Source organism: Dermacentor variabilis, chromosome 6 (assembly GCF_050947875.1).
Source record: "Dermacentor variabilis isolate Ectoservices chromosome 6, ASM5094787v1, whole genome shotgun sequence".
Classification (NCBI taxonomy): domain Eukaryota; kingdom Metazoa; phylum Arthropoda; class Arachnida; order Ixodida; family Ixodidae; genus Dermacentor; species Dermacentor variabilis.
Window position 1 is genome coordinate 161,049,885 of NC_134573.1, and position 25,549 is coordinate 161,075,433.

Below are 25,549 nucleotides of genomic sequence, written 5' to 3' on the forward strand. Positions count from 1 at the left end.
GCGTAGTGTGATTAAACAGAAGCCCAATCCCAGCCATGCCATGCCAAGCTGTAGATCTATCTAGCTTGCCGCTAATACAGCCATAAAAATACATTCGGCAGAGACACTTAAGACTGCTTGGGTGTGGGAATGAGACCGCATTATAGTCCTTTTGGTGAAATGCTTTTTTTTTTCTACGCGTTCCTTGTCCGCCCAAGCTCTCGCTTGCGTTTTAACTGTACCTCGGAAAGGCCACATGAAAACGTGCCATGCGTCTCAACGCGCTCGCTTGCCTGCGAGGAGTTCATGATTCAAAGGACCGCTCAGCGGCGTTCAATTGGACATGCTTTTATTGCTATAGCAATTACATGGACACTCCAGGCGCATTTCTACCATCGCCGTCGCCGTCGCCGTGAGGTTCCGTATGAGTGAAAGCGTGTGAGAGTGAGCCGGCGAACAGGGTTTAATCTCGCGCGCGCGAGCGAGGAAAGCGGCCAGGATGCGTGCCCTCTCCTGTAGCGCGTGAGGCAATGGAAGTCAGGTGAGGGAGGAGGGGAGTTCTTCTCCGGCAGCTGCCAGGGTGTCTCGATGTCCTCCTCGCCCGCCGCTCCGTACAGAGTGAGACGTTTGCGGCGTCTACTACGGCGTTGACTACGCGAATCGCAGATGCCGTAGTAGACTTTTTTGTAGGAACGCGTTGCTGGCACTCGTGTGCCTTGAAAGCAATCTGCGACGTAGCCAGAGTGCGCGCCCGCGCAGGCCTCATCAAAACAACTCCCTCTTTCTCTATCACCTTTCACTTCCCACTTCCTCTCCCCTGACGACGCTTCGCCGTGCTCCCTCACGGGTTGTAGAATCAAGCGTCTTTCCTTCCTTTAGAGCATCATCATCATCATCATCATCATCATCATCATCATCATCATCATCATCATCATCATCATCATCATCATAATCATCATCATCATCAAAACTATGTGCGATGTTTGCAGAGTGCGCGTAGCGCCGGTAGCTCCGTATGCGCTTTGCTTTCGACGTTTCGTTCGCGTTGAAGCGAGAGATGAATTCCCTTGCTGCTGCCCCGATTCCTCAGTCAAGAAATTTGACAACGAGTGTCCGCGCTCACCGAGCGAGATGAGTTCATGTGTACCTGTGCGCGCGTGACACCGTGCTGGTTAATTTAGTTAAGACACGTTGACGGGCTAGTTGGTTTGAATCCGTGATAGAATGGGTAAGCGTGACTAAACAAGGACGTAGAAAGAAGCAGACAGGCAAAGACAGCGCTGTCTCTATGTGTCTGTTTCTTTCTACGTCCTCGTTCAGTCACGCGTGCACATTCTATTATTGTTAATTTAGTTAGTAAGCGAATGTTTACAAGTTTATACGGCCGATAAAACTACTATCGTTACTTCGTACAGCTATCTACTAATTTGCTATCGCAATCGGTGCTTCTCCTTACCGGCGCAACTGCTTTTTTTTTTTAATTTTATAGATTCATTTTATACACTCACGATGTGGCGCCGCATCCTACCCGTTGGCTGCGCCGCCACACGCCCAACGACGCATGCACTAGGCACACATTTAGTCAATCATAACCGGGGCGGCGCACTCCGGGGGTCCGGGTTCGATTCCCATCCAGACCCAAATTTACCTAATGTTCTTTTCAAAGGCATTAGTTTACTTTGCTTGCAATAACGTCCCTGAGAAATTCGACGTCAATCCGAATATTTTTCGTTTTCTCTCTCTTTGCCGTCGATCATTTTTGGTGCCATCATTCGGTCACAGCGCCGACTACAACGCCGAATTTTCGTGTAATGGGGCATATAACACTTTCACGTTGAAAAATGGCAGTATCCGGGCAGTCAATTGTAGTTTTTTCTGCTCACTTAAAAAGCAGTTAACGTAGTTGAGGAAGCAGTAGTGCTCAGAAGCTTATTGGACGATAAACACTGAGCCACTTTTCAACTATGCAATGTGACTTAGCGTTCTGTCTGTTAAATCTGATCACGATCACTAGGAGAGCAGAACATACGTTCAGATCCGGTGCGTTACAAATATTGGTGCACTCGCTGGTCACCGATTTGCACTTCTGACGTAAATAGACTTTGTCAAGGTTTCCGCACCTCGAAGCACTTTGGTTGAGAGCTTAGGCATATGCACAAAAGGCTCAACGAGCCTGACCCATGGCCTTCATTCTCGAGTACTGGATATTACGCGCACAGCAATGGAGAAACACGAAAAAATAAATAAAAACAGGCAAGCAATTTCCACGATGGCAACGACAGGTAACGAGCTAATGGGGGCACTTCTTGTTTTCGGTTGAGCATTTGTTTCTTCTACTTTCGCCAGCCAGCATCAATTTGCTGCTTCTGACGAGGGATTGCAGTAATCAAGTGGGCCAACAGGTTTTCGGCAGTTCATAGCACTAGCAAAATAAAAAAAAAGGGATTATTCGAAAACTCATTAAGCCACCGTCGTCCTCTGCGCACCTGTTGCATTGATTTTTGTCGAAATCTGATGGAAGGCGTGGAGTAAAGCGGTTCAAAGGCACTGCCTACGTGCAAGGTGGTCCGCCAGGCTCGTAGGAGAGCAATGTACGTGGGAGAAGCACAATTCGGCGCTTTGTGCGCAACATTCGTGTTTCTAGAATTCTCGAAAATTACAGGGCTTCACAGGGACTTAATGAACAGTTTGGTGTGTGCATCCCTGTCTTTAGATAAAATTTCTCTCTCTCTCTCTCTCTCAGTGTGCGTGCGTGTGTTAGCCAGGCAACCAGCTCCAAGGCAAAGAGACAGCGCACTTGAACTAGACGAGCGAACACAATGCATGTCTCGTCTCCTCTCGTCCTGTTCGAATGCGCTGTTTCTTCCCGCAAAGTATTTGCGCCCAAGTATCGCAGCTGCCAAACGGGAGAATTTATGAGTTTTGCCTGTAGTTTAGTGTACGAAGGACCTTTTCCCCTTGAGCTTATTTCTTTACGCAGCGGACTTGAGCAATATATCGCTTTTGTAGATTCGCGATACGACTTATCAGGACAGAAAACCATAGAATAAAAAAAGAAAGAAAGGGCAATGTTCCGGGACGATGCTGCAATTCCGTCAATCTCATTCCAGCGAATACCTGAAGAAATATCGCCTTCCAATAGACGACGTTGTATGCACAACGTTCACTATGCTCGCTCGCTTCACCAAGAAAAACAATAAAGAAAGTCGATACAGAGCCTTCGTGTACTTTAAAAAAAGCTGGTGCTTTGTACAGACGTGCGTTGAACAATAGCGACAGCGGCAGGTCTCACCTTTCAGCTAGCCGTTCGAGCTGGAAACGGGGCAACGACTTCCAGAGCAATACGAACACGTCGGCGCTTAGCGTACAAATCTCGCCAAAGCGAAATCCTGCGCACACCGGCCCGAGAAAAAGAGCATTCTGAACATGTAGCCGCTTCGCAGTGAATCAATGCTTGGCGAGGCTGCGAAGAGAACAAATCCCTTCCTCTGCGTTTGTCTTCGAATCTACAGTGTGCACGAACACATGCCGGCTGAGAGCGGTACAGGTGGGCGCCATTCAGCAGCGAAGAGAGTTATGCTTAAGCCCCGGCTTTCTTCGTAACCGCTTTATACGTTTGCTTTTCATGCTTTGCTAATATCTCTTGAACCTGTCACCGTTTACGCGGCAGATTACAACGCCCTCGTTCGCTTCATATTCTCGTGTGCTGTGTATACGCCTCGGATTCTCGACAGCTGTGGGGGTTTGCTGCTACTTATAATACAATCCATTTTTGCCCGTTTGTTCTTTTTCTCTCTCTTTCTTTTTTTCTTTTTTGAGGGCTGCGAACATGTATTCGCTTTTGCGCATGTCCTCTGCGTGGGCGATCTCTGGTGGGTGGGCGTTTGTGTGCTTGCCGAGGGTGGAAAAAGTAAGAGGAGGGGGGGGGGGGGCATGGAACTGGTGCTTTACCTTAAGGCTAAGCGTGGGTGCTCTTGAACTGTACAGATATTCGTCATAATTAATGTTGTCGTGTGCTCGCTGTTACCATGGCGGTCGTTGAACCTCGAGCATCTAGCGGAACCGCGAGAAATTGCGCAATCGTGCTTCCGCCGTATACATTTCGGTAAACCGCGAGCACATTTCAACACAACATCGGTCCCGACATTGATGCGTCCGCATGCAAGCACGGACGTGGGCTTAGACATTTGCCGGTATAGCTCATTTTAGAAATAAATGTAGTTTCTTTTTTTCCTGTAAGCTAAGCTTTGTTAGTGACCCTCTTCCCCCCTCCCGGGCTTTGATGACCGTGGCTGCTGGGTGCTGCTGCTCTCTTGCCAAGTAGCACGGGGGACGGGGGGTTCCTCAGTTTCATTTGGTAATGAAATTAAGAAACGCGATTTGATAATAATTTAATTAGGCAGAGAGAAAAGGAAAAAGTTGTCTGAAAGACGAATCTTCCGCATGTGGGTTGTGTGCCGAGCATCCTTTGATCTTTTCGGTAAGCGGCCCAATTTAAAAGCGCGCAGTCCGCGGAACTTATGGACTGATGAACTTGAAATGCTAAGTAAAAAGTTCCCGAAGAAATGTCGCGCTCAATATGTACATTTATGTACGGTGCGCACGACGGTATAGTAAAGGTACGATAACCACCATTGTCATCATCGCAATATTTTCCAGGTTCAATTTGCTCGTTCAACCTATAGCACGCCCTTTCAACTTCCGTTTTACCTGACGTGTAGGCTTAGCGCCTATTTATGGTGTTGCGCTGCTAAGCACGAGGTCTCGGGATCAAAGCCCGGACGCGACGGCCGCATTTAGGTGGGTGCGAAATGCAAAAACGCCCGTGCCCCGTGCATTGGGGGGGCACTTTAAATATCCCTTGGTAGTCCTAATCCGGAGTCCCCTACTACGGCGTGCCTCGCAATGAAATTATGATTTTGGCTCGTAAAACATCAGAATTCATTCAACTTTCGTTCAACCTGAGCGCGCCGTTTTCCGGCCTCAAAGTTGCGCGCACTTTACTTATGAACGAGAGACACGATTTCGGACGCAACTGCAGGTTATAAATTGCTCGCGTCGCTGTGGCGTTGATTCCTGAACGTAAGCTGTATACGAAAACGTGCGCGAACTGAGGAAGCCTTAGTGAGAGAGACAATGACGTTACTGTGATGAATTTCTCTAAATTTACATGCTGCCACGTCACAGACAGGGCCTCTCTTTTTTGTGTGTGCCTATGGTGACACACGCGCTCAAAATAAAAAATAAATATAATTCCCAAGGAAAAAAGAATCTGCAGACTTTCAGCGATTGCCCCCGGTTCCGAACCCATTCACTGCGACAGCAGGATACTCACAGCTAACACCGCCATCTAAAGAACAACTTTTTTTTTTTCTTTTTGCAGATAACGTCGCCTTCATAGTAGTCTCTTTCGTGGCCTCCGAAATATGTGTGCAGCCGCCACTACTCTCCGAGTCTGTGTGGCGCGGAAATCCTCGCACGTTTTGCCCCGCGCAGAAAAACTGTGCCATAGCGCAATGGTAAGCGCGTCCCCATTCCATCTGCTCTTGTCACGTGCGTGCGTGCGCGTGTTCTCATGTTCATGCGGACGGATTTTCTTCGTATATTCTCTCCTCTTCTCCTTATATTCACTTCTCCTCTGCCTTCCATCCCTTATGGATCTATCTCGACCTCTCTACACTCTAAGAACAGTTTACACCCTTTGGCTTGCCCCTTCTGCCACACAAAGATAATCGTCATCTGCCTTGATGCGTTTCCTTTCTTTATCGCTGCAAGCCCGGAACTTTCCAGTGACGAACGGCACGCGCGTTATCAGAAGGGGCACTCCAAAGGGTGTAAACTGTTCTATGCTGATAACGCGCGTGCCATTCGTTACTGGAAAGTTCCGGGCTTGCAGCGATAAAGAAAGGAAACGCATCAAGGCAGATGACGATTATTTTTGTGTGGCAGAAGGGGCAAGCCAAAGGGTGTAAACTGTTCTTAGAGTGTAGCATTGCCACAGGGGCACGAGTTCGATACCCGGTTCGATACGAGCATGCCTACGGTAGCCTGGCGTCTACAATGATGTGACGATGATAGCGTAACGGAAGTGACGGATGGATGGATACACCGTACCTAGTTTCAAGCTTTTAACTGTTGTCACGATAAAGAAAAGAACAAAAATATATCGGCAAGAATAAAACAGCCGCGCTGACCACTTTGAGGAGGAAACGCGAAGGACGCGAAGCTGCAGTCACTTTCATCGTGCGGCCGCTACACGCCACTCGTCTTTGCCGAGTCGCGCACGTTTTTTGGGAGCAACTAAGGGACCCTATACGTGCCGCCGGCATCGATTACCCGTGACGCCGCTGAAAGCGCGCCGAGAAAATAGCCGCTCCATTACTTCTCACAAGAAGCTCGCCGTGTCATTCGGTGGGTTTCCGTCTTCTTTGTCGTTTTTTTTTTTCTTTTGTGGAAGAGGAGAAGTCCTGTTCTTGTAGACACTTTGCTCTTCGCGTTTTCTTTTTGTGTGTATGTGTGTGTGTGTCTGTGTGTGTGTGGAAAGCAGGCCGTCCAGCGAGTGCTCCACCGGAAAAAAAAAAAAAAGAAAGCGCGAGAGTGTCGCCCTGCCAGACGCTTCATAAATTACGCGGTGTGCGCTCTTTATTATCTGACGTGGTCAAAACATTTGCCTAACCGCGTTACGCTCACCAGCGGTTCGGCTTCGCCCTCTCTCTTTCTCTTTCGTGTGTAAACAAACTTACGAGCAAGTGCTCTCGAAGCAAAGTGTGCGTTGATTCTTCAACTGCGGGATAAAAGAAAGATAAAAATAAATGCCGGGCGATAATCACGCCGAAGAGATATACGACAAATAATGAACGCAAGATTTCCTTGCATTTTTTACTTTATTTGTTTTGCATGCGATGTTACAACACGTACACCGTCTCGAAATATTAACCAGAAGAGTCGCGTGTCAATGACCCTATAGTAAGAGGGAAGTGCTAGCGTTGAAACGAGGCTCATTTTGTTTTGTTTAGTGTATTGGTTTACGTAAATATGCAAGACGATCAAGACGGAATCATGGGAGAACACGGGGAAGGCGGCAGATGGAAATTCAAGACAATGAGCGAAACGAGAACAAGTTAAAAGCGGGAGCCAACGTTTCGACAACTGGATTTGGATTCAAGACGGAATGATGTATGTTAAATAACATTGCTCCGACGACATCGCATCGTTCTCGGGCGCGCGCAGAGTGTCGCAGTTTGTCTAAATGGCCGCATCGGTGCAGGAAACGTGGCTGTGACAATCTTTCTATCGAATTTTTTTTTTTTGGGTGCCCAAAAGAAGGATACGTACTAGCTTTATTGGCATTTCTTTTCTTATGTAATACCTCAACACATCAGTGGGCTCACGGCGCTCATGGGCATTAACTTCCCTGGGACACGTTCAACACGCTCTCATACGAAAAACGAGAGGCAGCTGCGATGACGCGTCTCTGTCCTCGGTTCATGACGTTCATTAAGGCTTACCTTTATTTAAGTCATCCGACATCTAGAAATGTAACCATTGCACTGTTCCACAGTCGATAGACTTAGATCAGATCGGTAGGATCACTGAGTAGCGCTGCGGGTGTTTTCATCGAAAGGGAAAAGAAAGTTACATATGCAACGTTCTAGACTTTCATTTCGAGATAAAAAATAACAGGGAAGATAAGATGTAAACACTAATTTGTCATTTATTAGAGGAACTTGCGGGCATCTTCGTTTTATCAGGTATAGGGGACACGTGGCTCTTACGAAGGGGAGGCACAGCGGGCACGTGCCCTCCCCCCCCCCCCCCCCCCACGTCCCCGAATATTTTGTGTTAGTATGCGGTCTGCCCGGCACCACCTCGCTCCCCTGACCCTCACCGTGAGTGCTCTCCCCCCCTACCCCCCCCCCCAAAAAAAGAAACGAAAGATATGCGGCTACGTCACAACGCAGGACACGTGATGCCTACAGTACTGTAAGCCAAGAGTGCGGTGCGGTCCTTATTTGGCACTATACGCATGGCAATATATATACTCGGCAAAGACAGAGCAGCTTAGAGCGACTCACGAATTCCTTTGTAATCAAGCAGCAGTGCCATCTGCTCTCTTCAATCTTCATTTTTCTTTAAATTATTATGTTGTTACTTGCGACCCGGCATTCTTTCCAAGCTAAAATGAGAAAGCACGCGGGAGCGGTTTCGGCGGCGCTTGGGTGTGCAAAGGTACGAAGCCTCGTACATGACGGCTAAGTTTTCAAACCGGGCATCTGTCACGTGAAAAGCGCCAGACCAGCGAAAGCCGAAAGGAGGCGAGAGAGAAAAAGGACGAGGCGCGCGCCATGCAGGCATGGAGTCACAGGCAACGTTCTTTCATGAAGCACGCTCCGATTGTACTTCAGTGCGAATATATATAGCGCGCACACAATCCGACCACCGAGAGTCCTGTCCCTCGGAATGCAACGTCGGCGGCAGCTGAAAGCATCTCGCGCGAACGCCGCATTGTAGCCGACTAACCTGCAGCGCGGGTTGTGTGTGGGCTCTCTAGGTGGCGTTCGCTCGGCTTCGTCTCAGCAATTCCGTGCAGTGGGGCAAAGGCCGTAGTGCTCGCCTAAGTCAATCAGAGCCGACTGCGTGTTGGAGAGAAGCGGAGGACGATTTAATTCATTCGTTCATTACAAATTGGAAATGCTGACTGCGAGCACAATATGTCGCTGGCTTCACAACTATAGTTTGGTTAATATAATATGTTAAGTATCGTAACATATAAATGAATGAAGCGTGGTTATTGGTAAAACGAAACATTTAGGTTATTTAGCATTTCTCAGTCAAGCGCGGGGCAGCCAGTTGCAATGCAGCGTATTAAATAATTAAATGACAAATATAGGTGTATATCTCATTACTCATAGTCGGACCCTAAACGTTGCGTTTGCTCACTGGTCGCATACAGCCGTGAGCAGCGGGTCGGCCGCATTTAGTAACGCATGATCTCGCTTGAAAGTACGCTTATATGCAGCGGTCTGGGCTGAACAGACAACATACCGCTTATACGGCGGACGTTATGCAGGACTTGACTAAGAGTGCACGGACTGTGGAAAACCGTCTTACAGTGTTCCCAGACATTTCACGGACGGTCACAGAAGAAGGCCGTGCAAGCACTATTGCGTTTTTTGCGATCTACCGGCCTTTGTGACCGTCTTTAACTGGAACGCCTCTTGTATGTGTGTGCCTCCGTGTGTGCGTGTTCTTTTTGTGTTTTTTTATGTTTTCCTCTCTGTCCTCTTTCTAACCCCTATCTCCCGTCCCCAGTGTAGGGTAGCAAACCGGAGACTGATATCTGGTTAACCTCCCTGCCTTCCCTCTTTATCTCTCTTTCTCTGACGAACGCATCTCAAATAGTCACTTTAGACTAAATAATAAAATAAAAATAATATAAAAGAAACGCTCCTCTCGCATTCTCCGCAATAGGTGGAAACGCGTGCTCTTCCACCAATGGAAGCAGCTCCTACTCCTGGCGACATCGACTACTGCCATGACGAGGGCGCACCAAATTTCGGAGCAGTTCGCAAAGAGAGCTTCGCTTCATAAAGTGCTTTCGCACACTTGTTTTTTCCCCTATACCACACTGAAAACAGGATACGCCGTCAAAGTCAAACACGCACGTAAACACGAAACCACACTATAGACAGGCTCGCCCATTGTACGCTACTAATCTTTTAGCGAAGCTTCCCTTCAGCCGACGTTCGTCGAAGAGTGATCTGAGGTTGAAAGAGTAGCGAGAGGGACCTTATTCCGATTCTCTTCTCTGATTGGTTAACGTGATTCGTAACTTTCACTGCACTGCACCGAATCATGGAGGTGGACCGCAAACGTCCTCGGTCGTCGTTTTCAACACTCTTTGCTCTCTCACTGTGGCGGCTTCACGAGTTGGACGGGTCGCTTTTAGTAACAAGCGAAACCGTTTAGCTCTCGGTCTGCGTGCGGAAATACACCAAATAACAACGCGGGCTGCGGAAGGCACTCGAGAATTTATGAAGGCGGGTCAGCGTTTCTCGGGGAGATGAGAGGGTGCGATAGGAGTCGCCTGACGCGTAACTGAGACGTTAATCCCTCTGGAGATAAACAACGCAGCTGCCAACATCAGGCGATCTCTCCGACGGCACCATGCACTCTCAAACATTACCTCCTTTGTCGGGGTAGTTGAGACCTCTGCGTTGTACGTCACTGGCCATAATTAAGCATTTAACAACGAGTTGTTATCACTTCGTGATTGTAGTTTGCTGCGTGCCATTAGTCAAGAGCAAGTAATAAATTGTTCGCAACCACCAATACCTGGATATATCTCGAAGGCACACGCAGACAGGAACTCTTAATTGCTACCGCATTTAATTGTCAGCAATACTTCCGCGTCGAATGTAGCGGGGCTTAATTAGGCATTTACCATTCGCTTGTTCTCAGCTTCCTATTTCAATTTGCTGCCAGTAGTTTCTCAGAATAGGGCTCTAAATTCTTTGCAACCACCTCTATACGGCGTATATGTAAAAACCACCTGCGCTTGTTTGATGTCAGCAGGACTGCCTGGGAGATTTGAATTGCTTTGCTTGCCTCTTCGTATGTATAAATCCTCGAATATGTTTAAATATGTATGTATAAATTCTTGACTGCGCTAGTTCGTACTGACGACAGACCGTTGCCGGAACAAATCATTTTGGAATGCCGACCTCGCAAGCCGGCGCGCACCAACGGGCTACGAGTGCGCTGCTGGGGTTCTTAGGGGCAACAAACCTGCACGAGCGACTCTATAGCACTGACAAGTGTTAACTGCTATCCTGTTCTGTGAGCAGCAGTGCTTGCGAAACACCTGAAAAATTATAGGCCGATCAGCTTACTCTCCGTTGCCTACAACGTGCTTACTAAGGTAATCGCAAATAGAATCAGGAACACCTTAGACTTCTGTCAACCAAAGGACCAGGCAGGATTTCGTAAAGGCTTCTCAACAATAGACCCTATTCACACTATGAATCAGGTGACAGAGAAATGTGCGGAATATAACCAACCCTTGTATACAGCTTTCATTGATTACGAGAAAGCGCTTGATTCTGTCGAAACCTCAGCAGTTATGCAGGCATTACGGAACCAGGGTGTAGAAGAGCTGTATGTAAAAATACTGAAAGATATATATATAGTGGCTCCACAGCCACCGTAGTCATTCATAAGGAAAGCAACAAAATCAAAATAAAGAAGGGCGTCGGGCAGGGAGATACGATCTCTCCAATGCTATTCACAGCATGTTTACAGGAGGTATTCAGAAACCTGGATTGGGAAGAATTGGGGATAAGAGTTAATGGAGAATACCTTAGTATCTTGCGATTCGCTGAAGATATTGCCTTGCTTAGTAAGTCAGGGGACCAATTGCAATGCATGCTCACTGACCTGGAGAAGCAAAGCGGAAGGGTGGGTCTAAATATTAATCTGCAGAAAACTAAAATAATGTTTAACGGTCTTGGAAGAGAACAGCAGTTTACGGTAGGTAGCGAGGCACTGGAAATGGTAAAGGAATAGATATACTTAGGACAGGTAGTGACCGCGGATCTGCATAATGAGACTGAAAAAATGAGAAGAATAAGAATGGGCTGGGGTGCGTTTGGCAGGCATTCTCAAATCAAGAACAGCAGGTTGCTATTATCCCTCAAAAGGAAAGTGTATAACAGCTGTGTCTTACCAGTACTCACGTACGGGGCAGAAACCTGGAGGCTTACGAAAAGGGTTGTACTTAACTTGAGCACGACGCAACGAGCTATGGAAAGAATAATGATGGGTGTAACTTTAAGGGATAACAAAATAGCAGATTGGGGGAGGGAACAAACGCGAGTTAATGACATCTTAGTTGAAATCAAGAAAAGGAATTGGGCATGGGCAGGACATGTAAGGAGGAGGGAACATAATCGATGGTCATTAAGGGTTACGGACTGGATTCCAAGAGAAGGGAAGCGTAGCAGAGGGTGGCAGAAAGTTAGGTGGGCGGATGAGTTTAAGATGTTTGCAGTGATAACATGGCCACAATCAGCACATGAGCGAGGTAGTTGGAAAAGTTTGAGAGAGGCAGCCTGGCGTAGCCAGGCTGCTGCTGCCGATGATGAGTGTTTGCGTACATGTGCTCTGTCTCTCTCTATTTCCTTCTCATCATTCTACGTCCTCTCCCCCATCCTTCAGTGAAGGTTGGCAAAGCAGGTTTCTGTTCCGATTAACCTTCGTGCCTTCCTTCCATCTCTTTTTCTGTCTCTATGCCTAAGCACCAACACGCAGTGCAAAATTATGGAGCGGTGGTGGTTTCTTTTCGTAAAAACGAGACTGCCACGGTGATGTCAGAAGCATCCTTTGGCTCATTTATGTCGGTTTACAAGAAGCAATATGGCTAACAAATAAAGCTCGATAAGCGAAAATCGGAAGTTTTTCGGGTGTAGAAGTTAGGTTGTCTATGAAATCGAGAGGGCTCTTATATTCTTTCATAGCTAATGCAACACAAAATTTAAACTCTTACGCACTATGCACATCGTTGTTTGAGGAAAGAAACTCAATATACCACGGAGGAAGGAAAGCTTAGGAGAGGCGCCGAACAGCCCCGCTGTGTTGGAGAGCTCGTTGAAGAAATCGCGCGCCGTTTTTCGCAGTGGAGCACTGGGAGAGGTTCCCCCCAGCGTCAACGCTGCCATAGCAACCGCGCTCGTGAAGCTCTCGCTGCTGCTCTCGGCTTCCGAAAAGTGAGATACGATTTTTCGGCACGCGTCTTCCTCGAAGCACATTCCGTTGGCGAGGCGAGCTGAGTTTGGAATGTGGCGTGTAGGGAGGAGGAGGAGGAAAGAGAAAAGAAGAAGGCAGGGAGGTTAACCAGAATAACGTCCGGTTAGCTTGAAATTTGCGTTTTGCGCCAGTAAGTGTGAGTGTCGGCCACTAACAGAGGCACCCACGTAACGTTGTTGTGGTTACCTCAAAACATGGCTCGTACTCACGGCACGGGTCTTCGCCGTCTTCTTCAACGTGCCACGGAAGAAGACAGCGGCGCGTCTGCTTCGCCAAAACTGTTACAAAAGTTTCGTAGGCTTTCTTCTGACGTGCGTAAGCAGCGCACGCTACCGGCGGCTCGTGGCAATGCAAGTTCAAAATTCGCGCCAATTGCTCCGGCGAGCTGATTGGAAACGTAAAAGGGAGGGGGATGGCACACCAACATGGCTGCATTTCCCGCTTCGAAGACGTGGCGTTAGAACCTCCTATTTTGTTTCTTTCCTTCGTGCAAAATACAAGGACTGTCTGCTCTGTGGCTAATTAGTGTTTACTAATTCCCGACGGTCACTGTCTCGTACTGACATCCACAAAAGGCTTCGAGTGCTTCCGACAAGTTTCCATGCACTTCATTCAAGATTCATCTGTTCGCCCGCATGCGACTCTTCGGAAAGCGCGCATACTTGAACGTTAATCTTAAAAATGAAGGGTTCAACGACCTCCTTTGTCGTTCGCCAAATGTAACGACTTATGAAAAAAAAATTGTTATGTTTAGTAACAAAACATGGTTTCTTCAACCCGTTCAAGCGAAGGTAATAACAAAAATATTGTTTTGACTAGTTCTTTTTTCCTGTTCTATTCTTCCGCTCGGTGAAAGGGACGTCGCCGACACAAATACGAATTAGTTCCGCCCTCGCAAATGATCCGCGAGCTTTTCGTTCGGTTAGCGAATGAAGGCATACGTTGAATAGGGAAAGAATAATAACAAAGCTAACTGAAGAAGTGAATGCTATTTAAATATTGTTTTTGTACTTTTTTCTGGAAAAACTTGGGTGTCTGATGGCGTCATTGTGACACAGCATCACAATACGTGGGCTTTTAGACGTTTACCTTTCTTTCCTATCTTTTTATTTATTCTGAACGTCTGAATGAATGCATGTAAGGCGAAGGAAAAGCATGTAGGGTGCATGGTTCCTTCTTTTTTTTCACCTTGTTGTCTATATATCTATTGTGCTTTCGCATGAATGCGAATGTCAATAAACTTAGCCAGCGTGCAGTGATTACTACAATAAGTAACTGATGTGGAATGCCAAAAAAAATGACACGATAGCAGCTCAGAGAAAAGGTCGAATTTTACTTTTGGTGCGCTCTATTAACAAAGGCTGACAGTTTTATTTATTTGTTTGTTGGTTATTGCGAAAATTGGGGAAAATTCGAAACGCGCAACGCCCATGCATTAAGTGCGTATACCTTTCTTTAACCAGCCAATCAAACTGGATATTACAATCATGTAAAACACGTTTACTAGGACTGCTGAAGAAATATATCTACGTCGCCCTATCTATAGTAAAAACTTCTGAAAGAGACTTGTGTAAAACACAATTAAGAAAACTAGTTATTTTCTTGAACCCTAAATTCTTGCCACGAACAATATATTCGTACGGCCCTTCAGAGGCCCTAAACGCATATTATATGTTACATCATTGCGGCTATTTTTATTTTCCCCGTACTTGCGCAGTTGTAAGCTTAGTGTTTCAGGTTTCTTTCTTTCTTTGTTTGTTTGTTTCCTTCTTTCTTTCTTTCTTTCTTTCTTTCTCCAATTTCGGTTATTTAAGTTTGCTGCCGCAGTTAACAAAACCCGATTTTTCTTTTAAATGCAACACATTTAGTTCAAATCTCTTCAGCGGCCCTCAACAAGAGCATGCCTGTGTTTCACATGCATTTGAATGGTGAAAACGGAGCTGCAAGCCTCCGGAGTGACATGGCTTCCTAGAGGACCGTTTCACGTGTTTGCCATTTGCCATGTTTTCCGATGGTTATCAACAAAGGGGAAATTACGCCGAGTCTCGTCACATAGCACTGTGGTAAATCGTATCTCCTATTCCTCAGAGACCCAGGTTTTTTTAAAAACTGGCGACGTCTTTCACTTGCATTCCAATGGACGCTCAGGCGGAGCGATTTTCAGCTCCACTCGACAGCTAGCCAAACCCTCCTGTAGCTATAAGAGCATCATCAGCCCCACCATCGTAGGCGTTTCCACCGTGACGCCACGTAAAGTTCTCGTGCCAGTTGAAGACACAGCCTGTAAGAGTAAAACATCTTTATTAATAATATTTGAATGGCGAGAGCAGTGTGGGAGGAACCGTCAGTCCAGGGTCCCTAATATGATTCCGGCGATGTTTCGAGCCCGTTGTATCACAGCTCGGAGGACCTCGGGAGGTCCGTCGCGGAGGGCATCGTCCCACAGCTCTTTGTTGCGTAGGGGGTAAAGGAGAGTTGGCAAGGGAGGAAAGAGGTTTTCAGTGCACTCAGTCGTGACGTGGAAGATTGTGGGCGAGCTGCCACAGCCAGGGCAACGATCTGCAAAACATCGTGGGTAGAATTTATTGAGAGAGACAAGATTTGGAAAAGTTGCGGTTTGTAACTGGCGTAATACCACTGCTTCCTCCCGCGAGAAGGACGGCGGTGGTGCGGCGTGGGTGCGACGAATGCGTGTATAATGACGGAGTATGTCTTTCTAACGGAGCAAGGGATTCCCCCACTCTGAACTAGTCGCCTCACCACGCCGAGTCGCCCAGGGGGAAATTTTTCGGGCAACCGCATGTGCGCGTTCGGTACCCGGCAGCGAGGTATGACCAGGGGTCCAGAGTAAGTGGATGCGGGGAGGTGTGGTTGGTGTATTTTGCGGGATCTGTTTGAGAATTTGGTGCGCCGCTCTCGGGATGCCATGTCCTGATAGGAACGCCCGGCATGCCTGTTGCAAATCCGTCAATATATACACTTCCTCAGGAAAACGGATGGCCTATCGAATTGCAAGAGCAACACCGAGAATTTCTCCGTAAGCGGCATTTGTTCCGCGCATTGCAGCAGAGTCTCTCAGGGATTCGGTGCCATCCAAAACTACCGAGGTATAGCCCTCTTGAGTGCGTGATGTGTCCGTGTATAATGTATGTGTTTCCGGGATGTTTGCAAGCATGCGGCCAATGTATCGTACACGGGCTTTGCGCCGCCCTTTGTCATGCTCAGGGTGCATATTACGTGGCAATGGATGAATACTTAGTGCTTGGCGTATCGCTGACGACAAGATCGTTGGACGGGTTTCAGACTCAAGGGGTGGGACAGAGTATCCTAGCTGTGTGAGAAGAAGGCGGCCAGTAGGAGTGAGTAGCAGGCGCTGGCGATGGCTGACCCAAGGTGCCTCTAGCAGCTCGCCTACTGTGTTATCTGTCCCTAAGTTAAGGATACGGCGTGTGGAAGTATAATTCGAGAGGCCATAAGCCAGCTTCGTCCCTTTGCGAATCATTGTGTCTACGCGAAGTTGTTGCGCTTGGGTCAACCGCTGAAATGGGAGATGGTATGTAAGGCGGCTGATCACGCATGCCTCCACCAAGCGCAGCAGGTCCTCTTAGCAGTTATGCTTAGCAGTTATGCTAAGCGGTAGTTACGGCTGCTTGTAACAATTCCTTGTATCGTCCATTGTCGTCATACCGTCTCCGTCATGCTGCCGTCGTCACATCAATGCGTCGTCGTGCCACTGTTCCCGTCTTCAGGCTGTGGTCACTTCTTTGCCATCGTGCCGTCTTCGTCAAGCTGGCGTGACCGCACCGTCGTCACCGCGAAGTCGTCGTCGTCACGCTCTCGCCATTTCTTTGCCGTCATGCCATCGCGCTCACACAGTCGTCGTTGCCGTCCCATCGTCGCCATCGTCGTGTTGTCGATGTCGTTACACGCACGCTCACATCACACTCAACTGGATATCTCGCAGTTTTACATCACGAAGCTGTCGCTTGACACGGGCCATCATCTCCCGGTGGTTTGTTTCCTTTGTACTGCGCTAAGGAGGTATAGGTATCGGGATACCATGTAACATCACGGTTCTCCATAACGCCCCGCTCAAAGAAATCTCGTAAACAATACTGAAGCTAAGGATCAATTTGCTCGCGTGCCCATTTAGGTAGCCAAAGGGGTTATAACCTAAAACCTTCGTTTTTTTCTGTTCCTTCTTTCTTTTTTTTCTTTTTGCTCCTCAGCCTGGCTGGGCTCCGCTTCGCTGGCCTCGTCGCTGTTCGTGTCTCCCGTGGTGGTGGCCTGGTGTCGGCGCAAGAGCATTCGCCTCACGGCCATAGTCGGGGGCCTGGTGGCGGCGCTGGGCTGCCTGTTCTCGTCGTTCGCGTCCCAGCTCCACCAGGGTCTCCTGAGTCAGGGCCTGGTGCTGGGCCTGGGCCTGGGCATGGCGCGGGACGCCGGCAGCCTGGTGCTCGGCCAGTACTTCAAGCGACGCCGCCACTGCGCAGAGGTGGCCGCCTGCGCTGGCACCGGGCTCGGTGCGGCGGCCGTCGCCGCTTTCCTCCATTCGGCGCTCGGGTGAGCAGCAGTCATACCCCCCCACCCCCCTGTTCCCCCTTGGCTTGGTATCTTTCTTTTCTTTCTTTCTTTACTTGTTTCCATTGCTAAAATACAATGACGGGGGCTAGGATAAAAGATGCAGTGAGGCAGCTTGAGGTGCCCTTAGCCCCCGTGTTACATGGTGGCAGTGAGTAGCGCGATCAACCGTATGCAAAGAACATTGCATATAAATATTAATTACAATCATCAATCAATTTAAGAGAATCTTCTATAACGGAACAAACAAAAAAGGAACAAAGAAATGGGATAAGGACAAATAAAAGCAATGCAGATAGAACGCACCACCACATTACATACACTTGGCAATAAGTAAATAAAAGTGAAAATCGCGTACACTTGACGATGCATAATTAAAAATGAGAAGCTACGATGGTCGATTAATATAGGAATTATTAAGAGAAAGAAAAGGACGAGCAAAAATTACGTCATTACAAACATTTAACAAGGCACACATGTGAATACAGGTGAAAAAGAAATCTACCAGTCTTTCCTACAAAATTGGCTAGAGGGATGCATTGACCCAAACTGCGCGACAAGTTGGGAAACAAGGTGAGAAAGGGCACAGACGAGCCCAGAGTTCCAACTCACTCATTCCCTTTCTTACGCGATGCCTCGTGTTGTCGCACGGTTTGTGTTATTGTATCCGTACCAATTCGTCCAGCCATCAGCCCTGCTACCAGAGGGAAGCCTGACTGCGGAGTGTCGGGTTTCGTGTGTGGAAGGTCGGCTGGCATGTGATTGATTGTCGGTGCATGCAGTAGCTTATTTGCCGAAATTTCGTCCTTCAGACTAGAAACAATTTTCGTTCTCTTTTTTTTTTCCAAGTTTGGAAATTGGTCGTCTCCAGCAAATTGTTCCGTTATAAAAATGCAACAATACGCAATGGCCATGCATGTGCGCCGAAACTAATGTTGGCGTGCTGTGTTTGGGAAACTATGGGTGCTTGGAAATTTAGAAAGATAAAGAGTGGTGAACAAAACACAAATAAATAAATGCTCGAACGTGTGGTAAGCAATGGTCGAACAAGGGATGTCTCTGACGGGGGCAGTGTTGGTATTTTTTTGGGGTCGGGGGGGGGGGGGGAGGGGAGAGGTGGAGGGGAGTGGGAGCGCAACATCGCCAAGTTGCGCACCCGAACGCTCAAATTTTAGCGAAAAGCCGCAAAGTGAAGACGATGGAGATTTCCTCATAACTTTACCCTTTTCTTTAATGTTTTAGTTATTTCTAGAAGTCTTACGTATTCTTGTTTAACCTATAGCTTTAAGTTACCTGAAACAGCGTAGGTTTGGGCATGTTGGTATTCCATAACTTTTAGGTTTTTAGCGCACGAAAAGGGACGAGAGACAGAAGTACGACGCGGACACAGCGCTGTGTCCGCGTCGTACTTCTGTCTCTCGTCCCTTTTCGTGCGCCAAAAACTTATAAGTTACCGCCTGCGGTGGCGAGTCAATTGACACTCGAAATTTACAATGGAAATTGACAACCCCCGATTTCCTAGAACGAAATCAGATCTCAAGATTGTGCTTTGAACTGGTACCAAAGTCAACATACCTGCACCATTCCTTCAACTTATTGTAAATAAAGTAGGTGATCTGTGCCACCAGAAATCAATCAATCAATCAATCTATCTATCTATCTATCTATCTATCTATCTATCTATCTATCTATCTATCTATCTATCTATCTATCTATCTATCTATCTATCTATCTATCTATCTATCTATCTATCTATCTATCTATCTATCTATCTATCTATCTATCTATCTATCTATCTATCTATCTATCTATCTATCTATCTATCTATCTATCTATCTATCTATCTATCTATCTATCTATCTATCTATCTATCTATCTTTTTTCTGCAAAAGGCAAAATCTTTCACGCAAGAACCACCTCTTCTATAGTCGACTTTGTTTCTTCAGCTCTTTTTCTAGCTTTATGGTACCACCCTTGTGCGTGCATGAGGGCCCACCCGCTCGCTCTATCTGCCCATCTATCCACGGTTTCGCATGTGGTGTGCGGAACAATGTTGTCGCAGTGCGTGACGAGAAGTAAGAGTGACGAGGTGACGGCGACACAGAAATATGAGCTACTTTTCTTGCGAATCGAGAGGAATCACGGTTGCGACTCAGCGAGGGGCGGCGGCGCACTGCACAAGAGCACCTGCCTCTTTAAGGGAGCGCTAAAGTGAAACACTAAATCAGCTTACACTGATAAAATACTTCTTAAAAATTCTATTTCGTTTAATTCAGCGTTAAGAGTTTATTTACACGAAGACGAAATGAAGGCCAAACTTTTTTTTTCATTTTCTTTTCTCTTCAATTTCACGCTGAAGCCCCTTCGCCGGTACGTCAGTGTAACGTAACAGATTTTAATTTATTTACTCGCATATGGGCTCTTGTGGAGCAGTAGACATTCTCTAAACTTGTTAAACTTACTATCTTGTTTCTTTCAGCATACGATATTGTCATTCTAGTTATTAAAACGGTTAACTAACAGTCGAACCGACGACATCAAAATTCATGACGTCACGGCGAGTTGGCGCGGGAACTCCAAGGTGCCGTCGCCACATGTTTTTCGCTTTTGGGTCATTTCTGGCTTACCAAGCGTCCTCTGACGGCAAGAGTAGCTTTTCTAGCATTGCAGAAGCGTAATTTGCTTATACAGCTAAACTTAATTTTGTCTTTGGTATTCCTTTAGGGTATCCCAGCTCGAAAAAAAAAAAAAAAGGAACAACCCTCGTCTTTACAATGTAGGACCACTTTATGGCCCGCCATTAATAGCTAGTCAGGAAATCATCATCATCATCATCATCCTCATCATCATCCTCATCATCATCATCAGCCTGGCGACGCCCACTGCAGGGCAAAGGCCTCTCCCACTCTTCTCCAACTACCCCAGTCCTGTGCTAATCGTGGCCATGTCGTCCCTGCAAACTTCTTAATCTCATCCGCCCACCTAACTTTCTGCGGCCCCCTGCTACGCTTTCCTTCTCTTGGAATCCAGTCCATAACTCTTAATGACCATCGGTTATCTTATTACATTACATGTCCATTACATTACATGTCCTCATTACATGTCCATTACATTACAGAAAATAATACCATCCACTAATCAAATATTTCATTCATTCATTCATTCATTCATTCATTCATTCATTCATTCATTCATTCATTCATGTCCGGCGCAGTTCCCTGGGCTGGCGCCACGGTCTGCAGGCAGCGACAGGCCTGCTGTCTCTCAACTTCGTGCTGGGCGCCTTCTACCGGTCGGCGTCCCTGTACCACCCGCACCGGCGCGCCATCGTGCACTTAAAGAACCAGCGGCGCAAGATCAAGGAGAAGCAGCCGTGCGCCGAGAGGCCGCCCTTCTTCGACTTCTCCGTGCTTCGCACCCGAACGCTCAGGGTCGTCATGGTGGCCGCCGCTCTTGCCGCGGCCGGACTGTACACGCCGTTCTTCTGTCTCGTACGTACGCGCCACACGCATGCACGCCGTTTCTTCAGGCAGGCTGGGTGAACGTTTAGGCGGCATTCACGCGGGATGTGTTTTCGACGTATCTTATGTGTCGCTTTACCTTGCGCACTGGAGTCCTGGAAAAGGGACCCACCTTTCCCGCTCCCCTTGTCTTTCCTATCTATTAAATAAAGTTTTTCAATCAATCAATCGCGTTGGGCCGGAGCGCCCTTTTCGCGCAGCGCTATATGACTCTGCCGTAGGTTCGATTGAAGTGCGCTCCGTGTGGCTACCAATACAAGTGTTTGTAGTCACCCGTCGCTACGCGCACCCCATCGGCCAATCGAACAGCCCTGATCGTGAACACTGCCAGATGCCTGAAACACTGGAACACATACTGTGCGATTGCCCAGCATATATACTGTAGCGAAGGACGTTAGAAAGTTTCCTAGCCAGCGTTGGCAGGCAACCACTGTCGGAGGAAGCTATCCTCGGACCATGGCCTGACACTGCAACTTCAATGCGTGCAACTATAGTGTTGTTGAAGTTTCTGCAGGGCACCAAGCTCGACGAGCGGCTCTAGCAAGGCAACTGTCTCATATACATAAGCACTCACCACTTCTCTTATCATCATCTTACATCCCATATACTTTCACTCCCCTTCCCTCTTCCCCAGCACAGAATAGCAGATTACAGAGCGCACTAGCTCAGGTCATCTTTTCTGTCTTTCCTGTAAATAAATTCTATGCTATATTCTAGGTTGTAGTCAGTCGCTCGTGAACTACATAGGTCGTAGACAAGGATGCTTTGAAGTTTGGCGTCGACAAGCAACTGAACAGCACGGAACCAAGTGCGTGAATTTCGGCGTCAACGGGCATTAACAGTAACACAAGAACAACGCGTCGTATCATTAGACAATGCTTCGCAAAAGATTTATTCCCGCATGGTGTGGGATCTGCGTCGTTGTTTTAAATAGAGACTATTATTTAAAGACATCCGATGGAAATAGACTACACTCCTGACCCCGCACCTCACGCGAGCGGTGCATCCCATAATAAGGTCGCACATTGGGATACGCACACGGAGCATCTACAATGTAAACTTGCCTCTATAGTTGGAATCATGAGAAAGTTCCAGCATTTAATTTTATTGCCTGTAGAAGCAAAGCTTACGTTGTACCACGCACTATTTGAATAGAAATTCAAATACTGCATTTTGGTGTGGGGCAGTACAATACTGAGAAACATCCTGATGCTGTCAGTTATGCAGAGAAATGCGCTTGGATCAATCCCTCCCGTTTATTACGGAACACATTCTGAGCCACTGTTTGCCGCTTATCGCATCATGCGCTTATCGAACATGTACCTTTACAGTCTTTTACAACTATACAAATAACGGATCGAACACGGCATATTACTCTCAACCGAAGTAGCTCACCTCCACACCAACATTCACTACTACCCTGCACGACACCATGAATACTGGTCTGGGTCTCACCCATGTACGAACTACGCTTTTCAAAATTTAACATATACTTTCCCTTCTTTACTAAACAAGTTTGGCTTATTTTACACCGCAATCCGTGAAATGTCATCCTGTGCATTGCCCTGTCACTATTTCACTCTAATTTGTATTAAAAGTCTGGAATGCGATGTCATTGTATTTGTTGTAGGTTTCATTTTATGCTACACTGCGTGTTCTTTGTTTTGAATTTTCCTCGTAAACAACATTGGCCTGTGCCGTTTATGTTTTTCTGCCTACAGCTGTACCGAAGGGGAAAGGGAGCACTGTGAAGCTGCAACTTAGTTGATTTTCTCCCCTTCTCCTCAGCGATGTACCTATGTATGCATATCTGGAATAAAGACTCTCAGACACAGAAAGTTCAATAATCTGGCGACTTCGCTACTCTGCCTAGAATTTCTGTGATCAGTATGGTGGTCGCACCAGGAGTTATCTACGGGCACCTTTAGGATACGATGGCGTAGGTTTGGCCTTAAAGCCATTTCGTTTATTCGCAGAGTCCCGTTACCCGAGAACTTTTGCTCGTTCGGGTACCCGAGCTCGAGTGACCGCAAATAATGTGGCGAGATGGAGAGACAGCCCAGTTATTAACAAAGCAACAGTAAACAATGAAGCCCAAATCCGGATAGCGAATCCTGAATATCGTCCTTGGTGCAGGTTACTTAAATATCGTGATAAATTCGAACACCCTCGTGCGCTAAATCGCTATATGTAAGGAAAATCAAACGACATTTTTTTCGACATCCGTCAACGAAACTTTCGCTGTTTGAAGTTCGCAACTGAAATCTTATTTAGGTCACCCCCGTCATTTGTCGCCTGATTCCTTCGTGTCTTTTCTGTTTCCCGTCATTGCAGGTTCCGCTGAGCGCAGCGGAGGGCGTCCAAGGAGCGTGGGCGTTGCAGGCCCTCCTCGGCCTCGCAACCGCGGGCGGGACCGGCGTGGCCGGACTGCTGCTTCTGCGGCGCCCGACGCAGTGCGTGCTCAGCCGGCGCTGCCTGTGCCAGCTGTCGCTGCTGGGCGCCGGCCTGGCCATGCTGGCGCTCGGGGCGCTGAACGGCTTCGCCGGCTACGCGCTGTTCGCGGCCGTCTACGGCGCCAGCGCCGGCGGAGTGGCCTACGCGCTGCGCATGCTCGTCTTCGAGCGGCTGAGGGCCAGGCACTTTGGCCGCGCCTGGGGATTCGTCCAGTGGGCCCAGTGCGTACCCGTGCTCGTAGGAGTGCCCGTCACAGGTACGTGCGCGCTCTTCGCGCGAGGTACAATTTTACGCCTGAAACTGACACTTCTTGTCCGAAATGTGATGACGTCTACAAGTGAAAAAAAGAAAATTGCGGCAGTACGAATGAAGACACTATAAAATGCATTGTACAGTAGTAAGTAGAGTGCTGAGACAACTGTGTGGTATATATATGCAGTAGGCATAACAACAATACCTGTCGACAAGCAATACTTATATGTTAGAAATTGCACAATAAATAAAGCAATCACTTTTACGTTTCCAGGACTCGCAGAGTTCAGAAGCGATGACAAACTATATCGTAACATTGTAATTACTACGTATATGAGGGCAGTGCCATTACTCATGATGACACGTCTAATTTAGGGTGTTTTGGGTTAGGTTTGACAAGTTCTCCAAGGAAGGATTGTTTTTAAGCTTTCCATGATGTATATTCACAAAAAGGGTCAACTTCATGCAAGCCAAGTTTGGTAAACAGTGGTATCTGTATGGCCATCAAACGGTGGAACTGTAAAAGCACGCGCAGCTTCTTTTTCAAGTGCCCCAAGTTTCTTCAACGTTTGATGGCCTCATTAACTTGAATAGCAGTGTATTTGCCGCTTAATTGTAAAGGTATCACCGATGATAGTTTATTGCTGTTCTCGTGTACTGCTGCTCTCACAACATCGGTTAGCTCGAAAGCAGCACACCATCTTACCGTTCGCACGTTGCCGCCGTCAGTCGACCCTGGATACCCTAGTACGGAGTTACAGCGTCAGCTTCGAAAGCGAGCGTTCGTTGGTTCAGAAAACTTGGAGGACGCTTAACCTTCACCTTTACGATTGGAACGCGATAGCATTCAAAGACCCCTGACTGCGTGTCTAACGTTTCCCAGCAACAACAGTTCATGTAACCGCAATGTTTTACCTGGAAACGCTGGAGGCGAATGATGCTATAAACGAAGGCTAGCTTTCTGGTTCTTTCTTTTTTCATTCCCTCTCACGGCGGGCGCCGCCGCTGCCGCGGATGCGCGGAAGCGAGCGCCATCTGGACGGTGTTGCAAGGAACCAAGCGGGGCGCGCCGCTCCTACTAAAACAGACCTCAAATGGCAGATGGAAAGGGGTTTGTGTTTGAGTTTCCGCGTAACAGAATTATGCTTTCTCGTAAATGCAAATTACAATCCGACTCTATCATGTCTGTAGGTTGTGTGGAAGTAGCACAAATTTCGTGACGCATGTTACTTTGTGAAATTCATTTAGTTCAGTAACGCCTAAGCGCCATGCAGAGGACAGCGTGGTTCGGGATGATTATTCCCTAACAGACCACGCCGCCGGCTCGAATTTTCTGCGACAAGGGGCCCTAACGCTATTGCGTTAAAACATTATAGGTGTCTTGTTCGTTGTTATCATCATCGTGTCTATCGTGGGCAACACATAAGTATCCCCGTTTTCCCTTTCTTCTTCTACTGCGTTGTCACGCGCAACTGTACTTATTCCTGGCTTCGATAATAAATACTTTAAATAAATAAATAAATAAATAAATAAATAAATAAATAAATAAATAAATAAATAAATAAATAACTCTGCGAGTTATTTATTTCTATAGAACTCTACTACTCATACGAGAGCGTTTAAACTCTTTGTTATGCATAGGTTCGTAGAGCTCAAGTACTTCAGTTACGCAGACATCGCCTTCTGCACGGAGTTCCTTTGGGAGCACTGGCCTAGAACTTTCTCTCCTAAAAGGGGGCGATTGTCCAGTATACCAAGGGCTGTGTACATCACTTGCCGCAGTATAACGCCGGTAGACAAAGAGAAGGCGTGTGAAAGCCTTGTCACAGATGCGTACGTGTGTGAGAGAGCTTATATCTATATACTTAACAGGCTTCCTTGCCTATTGCCGCCGGATGGTGTGCTCTCTTTCTCTCCTCTTAAGCTATATGTATCTGTTCGCTCGACCCCCTTTTCCT

General features: G+C 47.3%; 1 protein-coding gene across 2 annotated transcripts in view; it reads left to right on the forward strand.

The window, feature by feature from the left end:
- The window catches only part of LOC142585602 (monocarboxylate transporter 13-like), a 60,482-nt gene that overhangs the window by 32,450 nt on the left and 2,483 nt on the right, over positions 1-25,549 (forward strand). For both annotated transcript variants that reach the window (XM_075696486.1, XM_075696487.1), the window contains exons 3-5: positions 17,013-17,346; positions 20,579-20,855; positions 23,220-23,595. In XM_075696486.1, the coding sequence (XP_075552601.1) occupies positions 17,013-17,346; positions 20,579-20,855; positions 23,220-23,595 (987 nt within the window). The remainder of the gene's footprint in view (positions 1-17,012; positions 17,347-20,578; positions 20,856-23,219; positions 23,596-25,549) is intronic.